The sequence below is a fragment of the Salvia splendens genome, chromosome 22, assembly GCF_004379255.2.
Source record: "Salvia splendens isolate huo1 chromosome 22, SspV2, whole genome shotgun sequence".
In the NCBI taxonomy this organism is placed as follows: domain Eukaryota; kingdom Viridiplantae; phylum Streptophyta; class Magnoliopsida; order Lamiales; family Lamiaceae; genus Salvia; species Salvia splendens.
In genome coordinates this window covers 13,513,689-13,534,806 of record NC_056053.1, presented here as the reverse complement: position 1 = coordinate 13,534,806, position 21,118 = coordinate 13,513,689, and the positions used below count along the sequence as shown (strand labels likewise).

The 21,118-nt window shown below is 39.8% G+C and overlaps 1 protein-coding gene across 1 annotated transcript; it reads left to right on the top strand.

The window, feature by feature from the left end:
• Positions 1 to 14,239: 14,239 nt before the first annotated feature.
• On the top strand, positions 14,240 to 19,760 carry LOC121787664 (peptidyl-prolyl cis-trans isomerase CYP37, chloroplastic-like). The gene is made up of 12 exons (XM_042186469.1): positions 14,240 to 14,449; positions 15,224 to 15,481; positions 15,579 to 15,668; positions 16,502 to 16,597; positions 17,356 to 17,463; positions 17,652 to 17,701; positions 17,896 to 17,998; positions 18,200 to 18,253; positions 18,847 to 19,005; positions 19,086 to 19,208; positions 19,289 to 19,338; positions 19,448 to 19,760. The coding sequence occupies exons 1-12, from the start codon at positions 14,315 to 14,317 to the stop codon at positions 19,557 to 19,559; spliced, it is 1,338 nt and encodes a 445-aa protein (XP_042042403.1). The 5' UTR covers positions 14,240 to 14,314; the 3' UTR covers positions 19,560 to 19,760.
• Positions 19,761 to 21,118: the final 1,358 nt, after the last annotated feature.

Below are 21,118 nucleotides of genomic sequence, written 5' to 3'. Positions count from 1 at the left end.
GATCGAGCGCATCTTTGATTTCTTCTTCGGTGCACCGACAGAGAGCGACTCTCATGTGTGAAGTTTCAGCTGGTGGAGTCCGCCGACTTCTGGTGGGAAGCCAGGCGAAAAGTTATGACTCGTGAACAGTTGGAGCACCTGACCTGGGAGGAGTTTAAGAATGAGCTGTACGGCAAGTACATTCCCAAGAGCTACCGCAAGGCCAAAGAGGTGGAGTTTTACAGTTTGAAACAGGGAAAGATGACAGTGACCGAGTACGATAGGTTGTTCTGTGACATGTCACGCTATGCGCCTGAACTAGTAGACACGGACGAGAAAATGGCCGAAAAGTTTTGTACTGGCCTGAGATCGGAAATAAGAATGGCTCTGGCCAGTCATGGAGGTCTGTCTTATGTCGAGTCATTGGGCCGGGCCCTGGACATTGAGGCAGCTATGCCCAAAGAGAGGCCGACGACACATGTCACCACTGCTCCACCGCCGCCACAGCAGCGGTTCCCTCGAGAAAAGAGGAAATGGGAAGGAGACCGAGTCCCGACTGATGCTAAGAAACCATCGTTTGCCCCTAAGCCACAGCAGAACCGTTGGTACCAAACTGCCCCCGACTCCAGCTGCGGAGCACGGAGCCCAGGCACCTCTATGTGCGAGATGCTCGAAGGACATGACGGCGAGTGTAAGGCCGGGACTGGTGGATGTTTCCACTGCGGGCAGAAGGGACATTTTGCCAGAGAACTGCCCGAGCAAGGCGACTGGAATGGGGAGGACAGCGTCCGCAACTGCGGGTACTCCAGGTTGAACCAAGGAGAGAGAATGCGATGCTCCCTGCACCACGTCCTCAGCGACAGCTACGCCCGAGACTTCCCCCACAGGCAAGAGCCTTCGCACTGCAGCAGAAGCAGGCCAGGGCCGAGGAAGGGAAACGGGAGCAAGGCAATTTGGCAGGTATGGGAACTCTCCTCAACGTACCAATCGCTCTTTTGTTTGATACCGGTGCATCACACTCCTTTATATCAACATCTTGTGTGGATACTTTGAACTTGCCTACGGATGTGATGGAACATAGTATGAGGTGTCCTCACCCGTAGGAGGCCTGATAGATATCACACGAACGTGCTCAAACATAAAATTTTCCATGGGAAACCTGAACCTAGTAGCTCATAACTTACATGTGATGTTGATGTGGAGCGTCGACATTATACTAGGAATGGATTGGTTAGCCGAGAACTACGCCACAATCCGTTGTAAGGAGAGACAGATAGCGCTACAATACCCTGGGACAGAACCCGTAATGTTTCATGGGATCTCCATGAGGAAACGAAAATCGATTATTTCTTCTGCCCTGCAAGCAACAACCATGATGAGGAAAGGATGTCCTGCATACCTCGTCTTTTGAACGAAGAAGAGAAAAAGGACAAGAAAATTGAGGACGTGGCAATAGTACGAGAATATCCTGATGTATTCCCAGAAAAGCTACCAGGCTTGCCACCAAACAGGCAATTGGAGTTCAGCATCGATCTGGAACAAGGATCAGCTCCAATATCAAAGGCGCCTTACAGAATGGCACCAAGGGAGTTAGAGGAACTCAAAATGCAATTACAGGAACTACTAGACCTGGGCTTCATTCGACCCAGTGTGTCGCCGTGGGGCGCACCAGTACTTTTTGTAAAGAAGAAAGATGGCACCTTAAGGATGTGTATCGACTATCGAGAGCTGAACAAAATAACCCTCAAGAACAAGTATCCTTTACCGAGAATCGACGACCTCTTCGATCAGCTGCAAGGAGCTGGAGTGTTCTCGAAGATGGATTTGAGATCGGGTTATCACCAGTTGAGAGTTCGACAAGACGATATACCAAAGACTGCGTTCCGCACCAGATATGGCCATTATGAATTACGGTAATGCCTTTTGGGCTTACCAATGCTCCAGCTGTGTTCATGGACCTAATGAACCGCGTGTTCCACCCGTACCTGGACAAGTTCGTTCTGGTCTTCATAGATGATGTGCTCATCTATTCGAAGAACGAAAAGGAACACGAGGAACATTTGAGAGCCACCTTGGAAACGTTAAGAGCCGAGAAACTCTATGCTAAGTTCAGCAAGTGTGAGTTCTGGCTCAATGAAGTGAATTTCCTTGGACACATAGTGACAGCAGAAGGGATCCGAGTAGACCCCGCTAAAGTTGAAGTCGTGCAACGTTGGCAGTCACCAGCAACGCCCAATGAAATTCGAAGTTTCCTAGGACTAGCAGGATACTACCGAAGATTCATTGAGGGGTTTTCTAAAATAGCAAGGCCGATGACTCAACAACTCAAGAAGGAGTTAAAGTCAACTGGACCCCAGAATGTGAAGCAAGTTTCCAATTGCTTAAGGAAAAGTTGACCACAGCGCCGGTGCTAGCCGTACCAGAGGCGGGAGTCGACTATGTGGTGTATACAGATGCATCGAAGGTCGGACTCGGGTGCGTGCTGATGCAGAGGGGTAAGGTGATAGCATATGCGTCACGCCAATTGAGGCCGCACGAGTTGAACTATCCGACGCACGATCTGGAATTAGCAGCAGTGGTCCATGCGCTGAAGATTTGGAGACATCACCTCTACGGAGTTCGGTGTGAGATCTTCACAGATCATAAGAGTCTCAAATACTTTTTCGAACAGAAGGATCTGAATATGAGACAGCGCAGATGGCTGGAATTAGTCAAAGACTACGACTGTGGTATAAACTACCACCCAGGCAAAGCCAATGTAGTAGCAGATGCTTTGAGCAGAAAGACAGCGCCTCAAGCAGCTGTTTTCCTCACACAAGAGGAAGAGCTTATCCGGGAATTCGCCAAGATGCGGCTGGAAATAGTAAGAGCCCCGGAGACAGTGGACAGCAGAATATCCACCTTGGTCATAGAACCAGATTTAAGAGCCAGAATTGTGGAAGCCCAGAGAAACGATGACGCTCTAGAAAAGATCCGTCTCAGAGTAAGGACGGGAAAAGGGGATTACCACCACGAAGAGGCGGATAATGCTCTCACTTTCAAAGGGAGATTATGCGTACCCAATAAGGAGACCCTCAGAAATGAGATCATGAGTGAAGCTCATGAGACACCCTATACTGCCCATCCTGGAAGTACGAAGATGTATCAGGACTTGAAGAAGCAATTTTGGTGGGATGGCATGAAGAGAAGCATAGCGTCATTTGTGGAAAAATGCCTGGCTTGTCAGCAAGTGAAAGCTTTGCATCAACGACCCTACGGAAAGTTGCAGCCTCTCGAGATTCCAGAATGGAAATGGGAGCATATAGCAATGGATTTTGTGACAGGATTGCCAAAATCACAACGGGGAAACACGGCCATCTGGGTTGTAATCGATCGCCTCACCAAAAGTGCTCATTTCATACCAATTCGTATCACATACGGTTCAGACAAGTTGGCACAGATTTACGTGCGAGAGATCGTACGTTTACATGGTGTCCCAGTAACGATCACCTCAGATCGAGATTCAAAATTTACTTCTAGATTTTGGATAAGCCTACAGCGAGAGTTAGGCACTCAGCTGAATTTCAGCACAGCGTTCCATCCACAGACGGACGGACAGTCCGAAAGGACGATCCAGACATTGGAAGATATGTTAAGAGCTGTAGTGCTCGACCGTGGAGTGAGCTGGGAGTCAGTACTCCCACTTATAGAGTTCGCCTACAATAACAGTTACCAGGCAACTATTGACATGGCTCCATACGAGGCATTATATGGGAAAAAGTGCAGATCACCACTTTACTGGGATGAAGTTGGTGAGAGAAGGATTCTCGGACCGGACTCGGTAGAGGAAATGATAGAAATTGTCCGACAAATCCGAGGGAGAATCAAGGAAGCTCAAGATAGACAGAAATCCTATGCAGATGCTCGCAGAACGGATTTACAGTTTAAAGCAGGAGACAAGGTCTTCCTGAAAGTATCCCCATCAAAAGGGATAACCAGATTTGGCGTCAAGGGCAAGCTGAAACCGCGTTTTATCGGACCTTACGAGATCCTAGAAACAGTCGGCCCTGTGGCGTACAGATTAGCGCTTCCGCCAAGTTTCGGGAATGTTCATAATGTGTTCCATGTATCACAGTTGAGGAAGTACGTGTTTGACCCTAAACACATAGTGCACCAAGAAGAGATGGTGTTAGAACCAGATTTGAGCTATGAAGAAAAGCCAGAAGCAATTCTGGACAGAAAAGTTAAAGAACTGCGAAATAAAAATATTGTGACAGTGAAAGTCCTTTGGAAGCATCACGACCGCAGGGAGGCGACGTGGGAGCTCGAGGACCAGATGAAGGAGAAGTACCCACAGCTTTTTGCCTAACCGAGACAAAATTTCGGGACGAAATTTTTGTTAAGGGGGGTAGAATGTAATAGCCGAGACTTAGATTTCTCGGGAGTTATGAAATAAAATACTAGAACTTTTATTGACAAATGAAAGAGTATTTTTATTTCTTGAAAAAAAAAGGGGGTACAAACTACAATTTTCAGAATCTCAAACTAAATTACAATCGTTGACAATGAAAATAAAAGTCGAGCTACACTACTACTTTTAGAAAACCTTAAGGGCTACTGTGGCCTTCGTCATCGGGCCGTCTCGGCCCCAGGGTTTTTCCAAACGAGCCGGGAGGGCGAGGCCACGAGGGAAGACAGCCTCGTTGGCCAGTCGCAACTCCTGCCAAAGCGCACGAAAGAGAATTAGTTGCATGAATAGAGACTGTTGGTGGATTGTGATAGCTCGCCACCAAGCACGGCAGTTCGGCACCGAGCTCCGGCAGTTCGCCACCAAGCACGGCAGTTCGGCACCGAGCTCCGGCAATTCGGCACCGAGCTCGGCAGTTCGCCACCAAGCACGGCAGTTCGGCACCGAGCTCCGGCAATTCGGCACCGAGCTCGGCAGTTCGCCACCAAGCACGGCAGTTCGGCACCGAGCTCGGCAACTCCGTGATCTGGAGAGAAAGATCAAAACATGAAGAAGAGCTCGGCTGTTATGACAACTCGTTTCAACAGATGTTAGATCTCCTCAATCGTTTACAGAGACAACAAGAGAAGTGTATTAAGAAAGGGAAGGGGAAACAATACCTTGCAGAAAGGCGAGTGGGCGTTGGACCGAAAGAAGCAAACTCCAGCCAGCAGGCTCCCCTCCAGCTAATACTCTGCCAAGCTGCAGGTAACAGCCCTTGCTTTCCCTACCCAGACCGGTTATAGTCCGGAAATCAGCCCCACAATGCCACCTCTAGTGTGCACCTGCAAAAGAAGACAAAATCCATGAATGAATCAGAGTACAAGGCAGCACAAAACTCCAAATCAGTTAAAGGATGCTGCAGGGATGGCAGCCAACATGGGGCAGCCTTAGGACTTATTCTTTCCAGCCAAACAACAAACCTAGCAGCTTTCAGTTATACTTCCCCTCTATATAAAGGAAAAACCACTCGGCCTCATTCTCCCTCAACACCACAAACAATCAATACAGTGAGCCAAGAGAGGGAGTGGCCGAAGCAACGGGTGGAAGTGAGGGAGACCAAGAGCCGAGTTACAGATAGCAGCCAAAATCAACACACAGCAGGTAATCTCCCAACAACTCAGTTGCATCATATAGCACACAAATAGCTAAAGCATGAGAACTAAGAGCACAGAAGCTCAAGAACATAGGAGCATGCTTTAGAATCCCACATCTTATCAGACCAGTAAGTGAAACTGAGGATTTAGAACTTAGGACGACAAAATAGTCGTTCCGCAGTCAAGTTTCGCAAATAAATCAAATAATAGGTGAGTGAGGGACTTAGCTTCGGGTGGGCTTGAGGGGCAACGAGAACTGAACTGCGACAAGGCAGCTGGAGCAAGCCGACGGTCCGGGAGAAGACCGCGTGGTCAGACGCCGTGCTGAGTGCACGACGACAGCAGCACGGTCAACCGCGGCCAGGCTCGACAGTGACATTCCTCTTGCCTGCTCTGATGGTGTTGAGAGGTAGCGACCTGACGAGAAACAGCGACAAACGGCGCGACCAGCGTCTCCACCACGAACAAGCAGCGACAATTACTTGCCGAGTCGGGTACAGAGGCCGCGGCGACGGGGTGTCGCGACAGCGGCGGTACGTCAGAGAGAGAGGGATCTCTGGGCCCCGATCAACCCTCGCCGGAGACGGAGGCAGTGGAGACGGCGTCCACTGGAGTAAAGGAAACGCGACGGAGGGGGGCTGTTCCCACCGAATCCGGCGGGTGCGAATCGCGGTCGACCCATGACGCAAAGGGTTCGAGCCAGCGGTGCTCCGACAGCCGAGCCGAGAGGCCCGTCGGCGATTCTCCGATTAGTGGACAGGAACAGTGGTTTCCCGATTAGGGATTTGATTTCCTCAGTTTGAGGATTTCTCCTTGATGAAGATGAAATGGGAGAAACATTAGACGGATGGGAGTATATCTTGGGCCTCAGCCTTAATCAAATAAAAGAGAAGAGATGTAGAGATTGGGCCAGATTAAATAAATTCCCTAGCTGGACCCGGAATTTATTTGAAGCCCTTTTATCTTAGATTATCTCCAAGAGTTAATGGAATTAATTCCTTAAGCCACGGAAGAAAAGAACTTATAAGCCGTGAGTGAAATAAAAGCCAATGAATAATTAAGCGGACTTTAATAGTCACAGAAAGTATTTTTAAAAATACTTAAGATAATCCGGGAATATATATATTATACCCGAACAGATCGGCCAGTTTCAGAATAAATTAAATCGCAGATTTAATTAAAGATTTAAGACTTCTAATTTTAGAAGGCAGAAATTAAAATAATGAGCACACGCTTAGGCATGCATTCATGCAAGATTGAATGATTACTCAAAGCCTAATTTAAGTACATTATTTTTTGAAAAGGGACGTCGTCGCTCGACGAGTAAATCTCAAGTCAGACAGTACCCGTTTGAAAGGGTTAAGCAAACGAGGTGGGCTTTTCTATCCTACATTATGTGTGGGCTTCTTTCCTTTTTATTTACAGAACTCTATGAGAATAAGTGTGAACTTTTGAATGAGTTGTCATGCCATGTTTTATTTTGTGATTGCCATTCATGGTTAAAACGAATTCGGGTCCCAGTAGGTCAGTAAATCCTACTCGGACTAGTGTACACTTACGGACCGTGAGCTAGCGCAAGGTTGGCCGGTCTAGGGGTCGTGAGCTAGCGCCAGGTTGGCCGACCCAGTGATCGTGGAATGTGGCCACATTCCCGATTCACACAGCTTGACATGGTATATCATCAGAAAGTTAAAAGACTGCAGTCTATTTCAGAAAGAAATAACAGATTTTAGTGACCGGGACTTGTTTTCAGAAAAAAACCCCGCGTTCACTCAGCTTGGCAGACAATTAAAAGAAAAACAGTTTTCGGCATAAGCCACTGAGTATATCAAGTACTCAGCCCTGCATATTGTTTTCCTTAATGTGCAGGTTGATCGATCGAGGCAGAGGAGGTGTTGGGACTGAAGATAAAATAAAAGAAGGGTAGCTAGTGTAGTATGTCTCCATACATGTTATACTTGTCTTGGAACTCTTCCGCTGCATAGACCTAGCTTTGTCTCAGTAAAGACAATGTCCCACATTTCACTCTGATGTAATAACTTGCTGTCTTGATGACTTTTAGACAGTATTTCCTTAATTTCAGTAACTAGGATGATGTGTTGAGACAGTTTAGTATTGTTAGTCGCGAAATAGCTGCGCTTTCTTTGACTAGGAAGTTGTGGTCGTGACATCCACGATTCTCTCCCTTTACGCTCAATCCATCAGCCAGAGCGTATGCTCCTGTTCCCCTCTTTTGATTTGATAAACCCTAATTTGGTGGATATGCGCAATTGATTTTGAAATTGCTAATTACAGGTGTTGTCGTCGTCGATGGAGGTGGGGGTTGTGCCGGAGGCGACGGAGAGCTTGGGGAAGAGCGAGAGCGTGGCGGTGCTGGGAATGGATAGAGAGGCAAGGGTGCTGAGGTACAGAGAGAAGAGGAAGAACAGAAAGTTCGATAAGACGATTCGATACGCGTCGAGGAAAGCGTACGCGGAGACGAGGCCGAGAATTAAAGGGAGATTCGCGAAGCGGTCTGAGCTGGAGGTGGAGTCGCTCCTCGGCGGCGACACTGCGTCATACGGCGTCGTTCCGAGCTTCTAGTGAGATCCAATGATATTGCCTAGGGTTTAATCAAATTTTGGGCTCTAACATTTGACGATGATGATGATTAATACGTCGTCGTCGTGGTAAATATTGTAAGGTTACTTGTTCTCGATTTTGTACTATCGTTTTCCATTTCCTACTTTTGTATAATATAAATTGTATTTACTCCACTTTATTTGCAGATTTAAATTCGTTCTTTGTGCATCTATGTTTCCAAAAGCTATTGTACTACTAATTACAACCTCATAATTCACTCAAAATATATGTACTGTACTCAATAATACAATTTTTATAGACTTGCCGGAAAAATAATTACAGTACTGTACAACCTAAGGAATGATAAAATCAAACCCTAGGTTTTCCCAAAGGGTTTAACAAGCCTAGGGGCTAGGGTGTAGTATGTTCTAAGTCTAAAAAATGTTGTCCAAATACACGAGTTGCAGTAGTTCGTCTGAGGTTGCAAATAATGTATATTTTGTATAGTATAATGCGTAGTTTAGATTCTATAATGCATTCTTTGTGATATGTAATGAACATTTATCCTGACCCGTTTAATTTAAGTTGTGCCATGTGTCGTTGTTTGGCGAACGTTTCTTATTTTCCCTAAGGGTTTGATAAGCCTAGGGGCTAGGGTGTAGTATACTCTAAGTCTAAAAAACGTTTTCCAAATACACGAGCTGCAGTAATTCGTCTCGGGTTGCACATAATGTATATTTTGTATAGTATAATGCGTAGTTTAGGTTCTGTAATGCATTCTTTGTGATATGTAATGAACATTTATCCTGACCATTTAATTTAAGTTGTGACGTGTGTCGTTGTTTGGCGAACGTTTCTTGTTTTCCCTAAGGGTTTGACAAGCCTAGGGGCTAGGGTGTAGTATGTTCTAAGTCTTAAAAACGTTGTCCAAATACACGAGCTGGAGTAATTCGTTTGGGTTTCCACATGCATAACGCGTAGGTATATTTTAAAACAGATATACATAATGTACATATTGTGTAGTATAATGCGTAGTTTAGTTTCTGTAATGCATTATTTGTGGTATGTAATGAACATTTATCCTTACCCGTTTAATTTAGGTTGTGCCGTGTTTTGATGTTTTACGTACATTTCTTGTTTTCCCTAAGGGTTTCACAAGCCTAGGGGCTAGGATGTAGTATGATCAAAGTCTAAAAAACGTTGTCTAAATACACAAGCTGCAGTAATTCGTCTGGGGTTGCACATGCATAGCGCGTAGGCATTTTTAAAAACAGATATAAATAATGTACATATTATGTAGTGTAATGCGTAGTTTCAGTTTCTGTAATGCATTATTTGTGATATGTAATGAACATTTATTCTGTCTCGTTTCATTTAAGTTGTGTCGTGTTTCGATATTTAGCGCACGTTTTTTGTTTTCCCTAAGGGTTTAACAAGCCCATAGGCTAGGGTGTAGTATGTTATAAGTCTAAAAAATGTTGTATAAATACACGAGCTGCAGTAATTCATCTCGGGTTGCACATGCATAGCGCGTAGGTATTTTTTAAAACAGATATACATAATGGACATTTTAGTGTAGTATAATGCGTAGTTTAGTTTCTGTAATGCATTTTTTGTGATATGTAATGAACATTTATCCTGGCCCGTTTAATTTCAGTTGTGCCATGTTTCGATGTTTGGCGCATGTTTCTTGTTTTCCCTAGGGGTTTAACAAGCCTAGGGGCTAGGGTCTAGTATGTACAACAGCAACCATGTGATGCATAAAACAGGAAAAATAATGCATTGAAATAGCCAAATAATGTATAAAATCACTCAAATAATGAACATACAAATATTGCATTCATTCTTAGACTCGTGTACAACAACAGTCTTATGATGCATAAAACAAGATAAATAATTCATAGAAATAGCTAAATAATGTACAAATATTGCATTCACTCTTATACTCATGTACAAGTTCCGTGACGGCTTCCTTCTTCCGTGGAGTTAAACTCTTTATACAATTCAGAAACTTTGTAGGGGTTCGTCGACAATACAGATGGTCGACGTTCCTACCCCTTGGTTTCCTATCCTCCGTCTCTTCCGGAGCTGTACTAGTCCCGGCCTCTGATAAGCGCTCCCTGAATTTATGGTTAATTCCTACTGGCAGTATATCATCAACCGCCTCGTCGATGTCCAATCTTAGCTACTTTCATGTTGTACAACATACAAAATAATAACATACAATTAGTTACATAATTTACAGACTGGATAAAATAATGTGGACAGTTATACTGCATTCACTTATACACCATTGTACAGAAGCGTCAAAATAATGCCTAAAAACTGATACATAATGCATTTAATAATCAAATAATGTTCAGAATAAATAAACAAATGCACCATGAATATTGCAATCACCCATTGTCCTATGTCCAACAACAGTCACATAAAGCATAAACCATGATAAATAATGCACTAAAATAACTAAATAATATACAGATCCGGCCAAGTAATGACCATACAAATATTCAATTCACTCTTTGACTCATGTACAACAGCAATCACATGATGCATAAAATAGGATAAATAATGCATTCAAATAGCCAAATAATGAACAGAATCACTCAAGTAATGAACATATAAATATTGTACTCACTCTTAAACTCGTGTACAACAGCAGTCAAATGATGCATAAAACAGGATATATAATGCATAGAAATAACTACATAATGTACAGATTCGATCAAGTAATGAACATACAAATATTGCATTCACTCTTTGACCCATGTACAAGATTACGGAATATGACATTCACCTATTCACCCATGTACACAAACATTCACATAATACCCAATACTTGATAAATAATGTAAACTATTAGCTAAATAATGTCCAGATTCAATAAAATACTGCACACAGAAATATTGCATTCACTCATTCACTCATGTACACAAGCAGTCAAATAATACCTATTAATTGATAAATAATGAATACTAATAGTTAAATAATGTATAGATTCAATCAAATAATGCGCATAGGAATATTGCATTCACCTAATCACTCGTATACACAATCAGTCAAATAATGGATAATAATTGACGAATACTGTGTAAACAGTGACTAATAATGTACCCAATCAATCAAGTAATGAACATATAAATATTGTATTCACTCTTAAACTCATGTACAACAGCAGTCAAATGATGCATAAAACAGGATTGCAATATTTACATCAATACCAGGAATTCTACATGCAAATGAAATAGATCCCTCACCTTCCTGCCGGCGTTGGTTGAGATCTTGAAGGGTAGTGTTTTGCGTGAGGTGGCTCTGCAAAATCCCTCAACATCAGTTATATTAATGCACACAATCATGCAAATAATGTACAAACTCGACTACATACTATTCTCAGTGACCACCACCAGCAGATATAGAATTCATCTGACGATGCATATAATGAATTTAGACAGACAGATAATGCATATGTATTAACAAATAAGGCACTCCCACATATATTACCGGTACTTTTTTACAATTAAAAACACCATTTAAATGATGCATAATACAAGATATTTTTATGCATAAAACAATCAAATGATGTGCAGATCCAAAAGCGTAAATATTCACTACTACAGCATATTTTGTGACACTAATGTCCACTGACATACAAACAATGGAAACATCAAGTATATTAATGCACACAATCATTAAAATAATGTACAAAATCGACTAAATCATCTAGGATCAAAATTAAAATATGTGAAGCAGAAAAACAGAGCAACTAATCGAACAGAAACTCACCCTTCTTATGTGTTTGTTGTGAGTTGGTAGGTCTACCTCTTTTAGACATAATTAAATCTGCGAGTAACAGCAAACAATCAAAAAACTACAAGATTTTAACAACAAATAGTCTAGGATTTGATGGTAATCGGTTGAATCTTGGTGTGGGCGATTTATTTCGGCCGGCGCTTGTTGAAAATCGACTGTGTTAACAAATGCGCGCCAATGGGGGTAATCGGTTGAATCGTGGTGTGGGTGGTGTATTACGGTCAAAAACACGGACACACTTGTAACAACTCGTAGATTGAATCAGTCCAATAATAATCGAAAAACCCTACCTCCAGAAGCAAACGCGGTGATATCTTTTTGAGAACAGCAACAGAGCACTCGTTGAATTTCAGAATGAACGGCGAGCCCTTGAGTGGTGGCGGCTAGGGTTTTACTATCGGTGGGAAATTGAGAACGGAGCGGGAGAGAGCAGCGGAATTTGATTCGGCGTTGCGTAGATGGAAAGTAGTGTGTGAATCCCGCTTAAATCTCACCCAACACGTTTGCGTTTTTTTAGAACATAAAATTACTAATTAACCCTCATAATGAACGAAAATCACTAAATAATGAAGTACGGGATGGTTAAGAAGGATTGTAATCTGGATCGTCCATCCTCCAGATCGGACGCTCCAAATCGAGAAGCAACTTAAATCTAATGCACGAAAAGGACTTTAACATGACCCTATATATATATATATATATATATATATATATATATATTCATTGTCATGATTTTGATATTTTAAATACTATAATTTGTATATTAATTATGTATTGGTCCTATAATTACAAATTTTGGTCATATTTTGATATTTTCTATGAACTTTAAAATTAGTCAAAAATATTATAAACTTTACGTTCCATTTGTTATATTTCCCAGGGTAGGTTCCTGGCTTTCTACATGAATTTTTATCCTACTTGTCACAAGCTTAAAAGTTTCTAAAATAGTATAAACGTATCACTATTGCCCACGTAGAACAAGTTTTTACCGAAAATACTTAATTTGGTTGGTTTGGGATACACCAATTGAATGCAAAATTTGTGGAAACTACCAGAATTTGACCAAAATTTATGATTTTAAAGACTAGTATCGCTTAGTATTGATTCTACTTCATTATTAAACTACTTTGTATATATTTCTTTCTTAAATTGTTAACTTACTAACTTATCAACGCAGTGTATAAAAAATGTCAACACGATCACATTAAAATGTCAACACAAATTTGTGTTGACACTTTTAGCACATTGTATTGATGAGTTAGCAGAGTTAGCAACTTAGGAAAGTTAGCAACAGATCACACCCCTATATTTATATATTTGTAGTTGCTTTGTATATATTTGTTGTTTTGATTTCAAACTCATTCATTTTATATTTGTGATTGTTTAATAAATTGTTATTTTATATAATAATGCTTCCTCTGTCCGTGAAATGTTTTCCAATTTTGTCATTTTAGTTCGTCCGTGAAATGTTGTTCACTTTATTTTTTTTCCATATTTTGGTAGGATTAATAACTCATTTTTTTCATTCGCTTTACTTCATACTTATTAATATGTACACTGAGTCAAATATAGACAATGACGAAGGGAGTACAATAAAAGGTTATTAATTGAGTAAAATTAGTGAAAAAAATATAGTGAATGGTAACGCGAATACTCGAGAAAGAGGAGAGGTAGATAGATGGTGGTTGTAGTTGTTATAATCCATAGGGACAATCAATAAATTAGTATCACCCTAAATTTAAAGTTACTTATTACTGTAAATTAGTATTATCCTAACACAATTCTATTTATATTTATTTAATTTTATATTTTAAATTAGTATTATCCTAACACAACTCTATTTATACTTTTCTAATTTTATATTTTTAATTGCGTAAGGTGTTACTCCTTCCATCTCATAATAGATATCTCGATCTTTTTTTAAAAAAATGTTTTTTCTGACACTAATATAAATATAGTATTATTTCATCTCTACAGTCAACATATAAAATAACATCGGCTAAAATCTGGAGTATGTTACTCCCTCAGTTCCACAGTAATAGAGACATTTCATTTTAAGGACTCGTTTTGAAAAATGATAATAAAGTAGAGAAATAGTAAAGTAAGATATAGAAAAGGACTTTATTCTTATATACTTTAAACATTTATTAGCATTTTTTCAAAACGAGTTCTCAAAATGAAATGCCTCGTATTTGATTCGAGGGAAAAAAGTGAATGGAGACCGGTGAGTGACGGTGATATACTGAAACTAGTTAACGTGAATGTTCGAATAAAAGGAGGGTAAAATCAAAATTGTAAATGGTAGTGTGAATTGAATTAAAGAAGATGAGAGGATTCCAGATTAGGCTTTGGATGAGGCGCGCCAAAACAACACCCCTTCATGGCCCTTTCTTTCTCAGCTTCCATCTTCTCTTCATCCCTTCCCTTTCCTCAACTCTCTACCCGCTTCTCTCTCCCCACCAATCCACACCGCAAATTCAATCGCATTCTGCCAATTAAGGCTTATGGCCCCACGGTTAGTCCGCATTCATCCCTCCTTACTCTTTTATTCTCTCTCACTGCACTGCAATTAACATTGCTTTTTTGTTCTGCACCTTGTACCCTTGATTCTCCGTTTGGGGAATCGCACTATAGGAAAGCTAAACCCTTACTAGCATGAGTAATGGTGAATCTTCGTATGTAATTGTAATGCCTAAAAAATTGCGTCTAATTATGTCATCAGTGAGAGTACAATCTCTAAATTCATCGCTATTTCTTTAATTTTACAGCAATTCTGGTTCAATTATTGAATTGTAGTGTGGATTCATTCACATGATCGCCTCCGTGCCTCAATTTTTACTCGAATATCATTTATATGGTACTCCCTCCGTCCATAAAAAAAATAGATTTATGGCACGAGTTTTAATGAGAAATTGGTAAAATAAGAGAAAATGACGAAAAATAGGTAAAGTAAGGGAAATATGGAGAAAAAGTAAGTAAAGTATGAGAGAGGAGAAAAAGTGCAAGTATAAGAGAGAAACTTTCCATTTTCGGAAATGGGACTATTTTCGTGGACATTCCGAAATGACAAAATAAGGCTATTTTTCGTGGACAGAGGGAGTATGAGTTATTGCCAAATGCTGGGAATTTGACCAGTCCTTAGTGATTTAATTTGGGTCTTCCTTGTTTGCATGATCTGATTTGATAAAAACATATATCCTTTCTTGCAAGATTTTGGGTTTCATCATGTACTGTTTGTTTCGTGTCCAAGGTTAACACCAGCTCCTTACATGAATTGCTTTTCATACAGGAATCAGTGAAGGGACAAAATTACTTCCCCAACCTAAATATATGGATGCAAATAGGAAGGAAGTCGTTTGAGAAATCTTTTGCTGTCATCGTCCTCTTTCTCCAACTGACATCCCCAATACCCTCGGTATTACATGATTATTGGCTCATTCCTCCAGCTCAAGCGGTACTCTATTCCCCGGAGACAAAAATTCCTCGGACTGGAGAACTGGCTTTGAGAAGAGCTATTCCTGCTAACAAAGATATGAAAGCTATACAGGTTTGATAAGTACAGTCTTTTTATTTTGATATATTTATATTCAAATGTTAAGATGAATTCAATAGCCAAAAAATCATAACGTTCACATCTCTCTTAGGATTCTCTGGAGGATATATCATACTTGCTAAGGATTCCACAAAGGAAGCCATTTGGAACAATGGAGGGAAACGTCAAGAAAGCTCTAAAGGTAATACTTGTCTTTTGTCTTCTAAGATCACTGGTGCACTGCACAAGAAATTTAGTGTTTCTTTTACTGGCTAAGTTTATTGGTTCAACCTTCCTTTAGTTACAATCTGCTTCCAGATGGGTAGAGAATTTCCTTGGTATGTTGGCTATTGGTTTTCCTTGTCTGTGGGTGCAGGTTGTATTTGGCATACAAATGCATTCTCTAGGTTACAAAAAGAAGTAAGAATGATTTTGTAAGAGATGTGATAATACTAATTTAGTGGAGCCTCATTGTTGTATGGGGCTGTTGGTTTGTTTCTCTTCCTCACCTGCCACTTTGCCGGGGCTAGTAGGCTTAATTCAGTTGATCCTCTTTGTTATGTGGGACTATTAGATTACTTTTAAAAAATTGTTTTATCTCCATAATACTGCTTCGTAGTTGTAACTTCCACATTCAGTGGTTCTTTCAGATCTGTTTAGACCTTCATTCTGCACATAATCATATGAAGGGGGAAAGCTTAGAAACTTTAAGAATCCTCCTTCTTTCATCTCTTGTTAACTTAGAAAATTATTCTCCTTTCATTTATAATAACTTATAAATTTCTACTTCTTTTGATCTCTTGTTTCTAACTAAAACTCCTGTCTGAAACTGAATTGGTTTTAATGATTCTTTGCAAGAAGTTATATCTATCTATATATGCGTGTTTCTAATTCCATTATTTATTTGGTGTACATTGCTACTTATTCCATTAGCTATTTGGTGGCCATTGCTATCTAATTAATTGTTTTAGTGTCTTATCTTTTAATGCTGGTGGCAATGGTTCACACCTTTAACTTTGTTCTTTTCGTTTTCAGATTGCGGTGGATGAAAAGGAAGCTATTCTTTCTAGCATGCCTGCTGAATTTAGAGAAAATGGTTCACTTCTTTATGCATCTCTGACCGATGGACAGGTAATATAGATTGAAACAAGTTAAAGCCATGTACTTCAAATGAAGAACACAGTTTCTGCTTGTAGGGTAGGTATCTTACACATTAGGATTCTACGTCCATGCACGGTGTTCCTGTAGTATCATTTTCATGTACTTCCCAAGTTCCTTCTATTTTACTACCTGTCTCTCCTGTCTAGTGGGGTTCTCTTAAAAAAGTACACGGTGGTTCAAATTGTTCCTCTTCTATTTAAGTTCTTAGTCATGACAAGGCTCGTCATCTCATGTATGTTCATGCAACTACTTCCTTTTAGCAATGATTTTTTAGAAAAAGAACCCGTCCGAGGTTAAAAATATTTTATTCATTGTATATGAGCTAAGTAAAGTAGTAAACTAAATTTCCTATTTTTCTCCGAGCAAGAGAGCAGGCTCCTAGCAGTTCTACTTCTTCTTAATGGCTTTGTCCAGTCAGGTTTTATCTTTTCTTAGACAAGATAAGACAAATTGGTGGAACTGGTTATGTGCCTATATTTTTTTTTGTTGGAGAATGTCAGTTATTTGTTTCATAATATTCATAATATGCGTTCTAAAGCTTCTATTTCTTTTGTTTATGACCCTCCACAAACCAAAATGTGAAATTTAGTTCCATTCCATAATCCATCGGTCTTGTGTGGCGGGTGCATCATACACCAAAAGTAGAAAACTTTCAAATCAAGGCTGGGCTGATAACATTTTGGTAACAGTAAGCATGAAAATAATAAAGAGTTATTTCATGTTTTCAGGCTGGGCTGAAAACCCTTCTTCAGTACATCAAGGATAAAGACCCAGACAAGGTATCAGTTGGCCTGGCAAATACGCTGGATACTGTTGCACAGTTGGAGTTGCTACAGGTAGTTGTAGTTGCAATCAGAAGCTGAATAAAGTCTTAAACCTAACTTCATGAACTATAGCTAGAGGCGGAGAAAAAAAGAGAACTATAATTTGTACTTATCCTTTCTGTAGTTGCCTTTTATCTGGTTTGACTAGTTACATGTTCACCAATTGATCAGTGATGTGTCAAGGCTGTATTTGTCAACAGGCTCCAGGACTATCATTTTTGTTGCCTGAGCAATACAAAAACTACCCAAGGTAATCATCTCACTTCTCATCACATTTTCAGTCTTCTATTCGAAGTTTTCTCTATTATTGTCTGTTTGATGCTCTGTATAATCTATATTATGGCACTTTTTGCAAGTAATGTTGCTTCTGCTATTAAAGTTCTTACATTATATATATGAGTGGAGGTTTATACATTGTGGCTGATATCGTAAAACTTCTGAAAGGCTTACAGGGAGGGCAGTAGTTGAATTTGCTATCGAGAAAGGAGATGGCTCGAATTTTTCTCCAGAAGCTGCTGGCCAACCCAGAAACACTGCTATACTTCAGGTGTACCAAATACCTTTTAAACTAATGTTGGGACTGGAACTATGCCAAACTACTGTAAAGTCCTGCTGGAATATTCCGTACATAAATAATTGGCGCATTTTGTCTCATGAAACACCACTTCATAACACCCACCCTATGATAGATATGGATGTGTGGAATATCTATGAGATGCTGTTTTCTTACAAATCAATCTGTCTTTAGGTTGTTGTAGATGGGTACTCAGCGCCTCTTACAGCAGGGAACTTTGCTAAACTGGTAAGGTAGTGGAATCTCACTTCTTCTTTTTCGAACATCCATTGTTCTCCCACAGTGACAATTATGCACTATTATTCACACTATGCCATTTCCTCTTATGACTGTCTACTAGCATTCAGTTTTCACTTGTTGGTGCTTTTTTTTTAGGAATAAAAATAGAAAACAAGACAATCTGAAATAGTAGTCGAAATAATTGTCCTATTAGATATGCATTTTCCTAGTTGCTACCATACAATAGATCAGCTTAGCAGATAAGAAATATAAACCACTCTAATTTGGATTTGCTATTAAAGAAAAGATTCTGTTATGTGGCTGGGACTGACAGCTAAGAACTGGAAGACCTATCTCTGCAGGATAAGCATTCCGCAAAGCTTTGCTGACTTTAGGTGCTCACATAGAGATATGTAATTGAATAAATGGGTAAACTTGGGCCATGGTAACCATGGAGAGATCTTGATTTCAGTTTCTTGTACTCTGTTTTACATTGTATGATTTAGAAAGTATTTTGGTTTAATATCTGTATGCATCATACATATTTCGCTCACGGTTTACCGAAGAAAGGATTCACAACCTGGTTTTTAAAATTATATTAGGTGGTTGAAGGGGCATACGATGGTATGAAACTAAATTGCACTGACCAAGCTATCCTCTCGGACAGCAAGCTAGGAAATGACAAGGGATATGTAGTCCCCCTTGAGATAATGCCATCTGGGCAATTCGAGCCACTCTATAAAACGACTCTAAGTGTCCAGGTTTACTCTATTTTATTGAACAATGCAGCCCAAGTTTCTATTTTAGTTACCGTCAGTGACATCCAAATTTCCATGTGAAGGACGGGGAGCTGCCTGTGCTTCCACTATCAGTTTATGGAGCAGTGGTCATGGCTCATAATCCAGACTCCGAGGAGTATTCTTCACCAAACCAGTTTTTCTTCTATCTTTATGACAAGAGAAATGTGAGCAGTATGAACTTCATCAAATTCCTCATATACTTTTTCGTAAAACAGAATCAAATCAAATTACTCTATGTTGGCAGGCTGGCCTTGGAGGGCTGTCCTTCGACGAAGGCCAATTTTCTGTTTTTGGGTACGCACCTTTAGCATCAATGATTCTTAATCATTGTTTGTTATAAAGAGTAGAAAAATCTAGGACACCATTTTGATACTTCCTGTAATCGTATTGCCCTGGTTGACAGTTACACGACTATGGGGCGAGAAACACTATCTGAGATCAAGACGGGGGATGTGATCCGATCTGCAAAGTTGGTAGAAGGCCAGGATCGCCTCTTTCTGCCTAAACAAGGTTAAAAGTGCCCATTTTTTTCCAAATGAAAATAGAAACTGTCCAATATGATTGCTAGTGTTGTCTGTTTAAGTAGATCCAAATCAGCAGGAGAAATTATTATTTTATCTATCAAGATGACATTTCTGTTGGTTCGAATCTTTGTATATGTAGCATTTGCAAACAAGATTCTTGACAAGAAAATACACGTGCGATAGCCTTCCAAACACAGCATGTTATTATGCACATTGACTTGGAATATGTTGTTAGTTGTTACTAGTTTGATCTTCTAAAGTTGCTAAATATATTCGTTGCTTCTCAGACGTTTTCTTTTCTATCTTCTTTACAAGGAGAAAAGAAATGTGATATATTTTGGTGATGAACTTGAATTATAATTATATATACTCCCTCTGTCCCATAAAAATATGGGCATATAATATGACACAGAAATTAAGATAAAATTGGTAAAGTAATAGAAAAGAGTGGAAGGATAGTTAAAGTAGTGTTAGTGGATAGGAGACTCACATTATTATTAGTGTTATAAGTTGTTAATAAGTTAACAGATAAGGATAATAAATTGGGATAACTTTTCATAAATGAAAATATCCATATTTTTATCGGATGAATGAAAATGAAAAGTATACTTATTTTTATGGGATTGAGGGAGTATTTTGTTAATACAGACATGATAGTTACAAATATATCATCGCATATGTTTGAATATAGATCTTCACCGTGTCATGGTGAAATATTCATACACAGGTGGTTGGAATTTATGTCAATTGATGGCATGCCTTAAGACCACCTTTATCGGTCTTGGAGGTCGACCTCCACCGTGGCATTATAATTTTAAAAAAAAAAAATCTAAACATAAGTCTCTCTCCTTGACTCATGTCTCTCTCTCCTCAAACCAACCGATGAGTCTCCCTTCTCATTTCACCATTCAGCCAATGAGGTTGCGCCAAATGGCACAATTTCATTGGCTGATATTATTATTTTTAATAACTAATATATCTTTAATATATTATATTAAAAAATTATAAAATTTATACCAAAAATCATAATTTTTCTTCCTCTATAAATAGAGACCACATTTGCTATAGTTTTCCACACAAAAAAATATCATCTTTTCTCCTCCTATAATCCTTATTGTTTAGTAAAATTTGATATTTTCTAGTTTCCCTTATTGCTAGCTATGGATGATGATGAGGATATTATATTCTTCGATTCCCAAAACTTCAACCCTTCCCAAAATTTCAATCCTTCCCAAAATATTAACCCTTCTCAAGATTATTTCCCTAGCTTTGATGATTTTCCGAATTCTGAGCAATTTCAAAGTTCATTTCAAAATCAACATTCAAACCAAGCCATATCACAAACCAAGAATGTTGTAAACACCCCACATGGTTGGAGTGAGCAAGAAGACCAGACATTAATGTCTGCTTGGTGTTTCGTGAGCACGAATGCAGTTGTTGGCACCAACCAAACTAGTAACCATCTATGGCAAAATGTTCTGTTTCTATATGAGCAGACAAGAAAAGAAAATCCAAGCATTGGTGAAGAAAGAAGTTTGGAGTCATTGGTG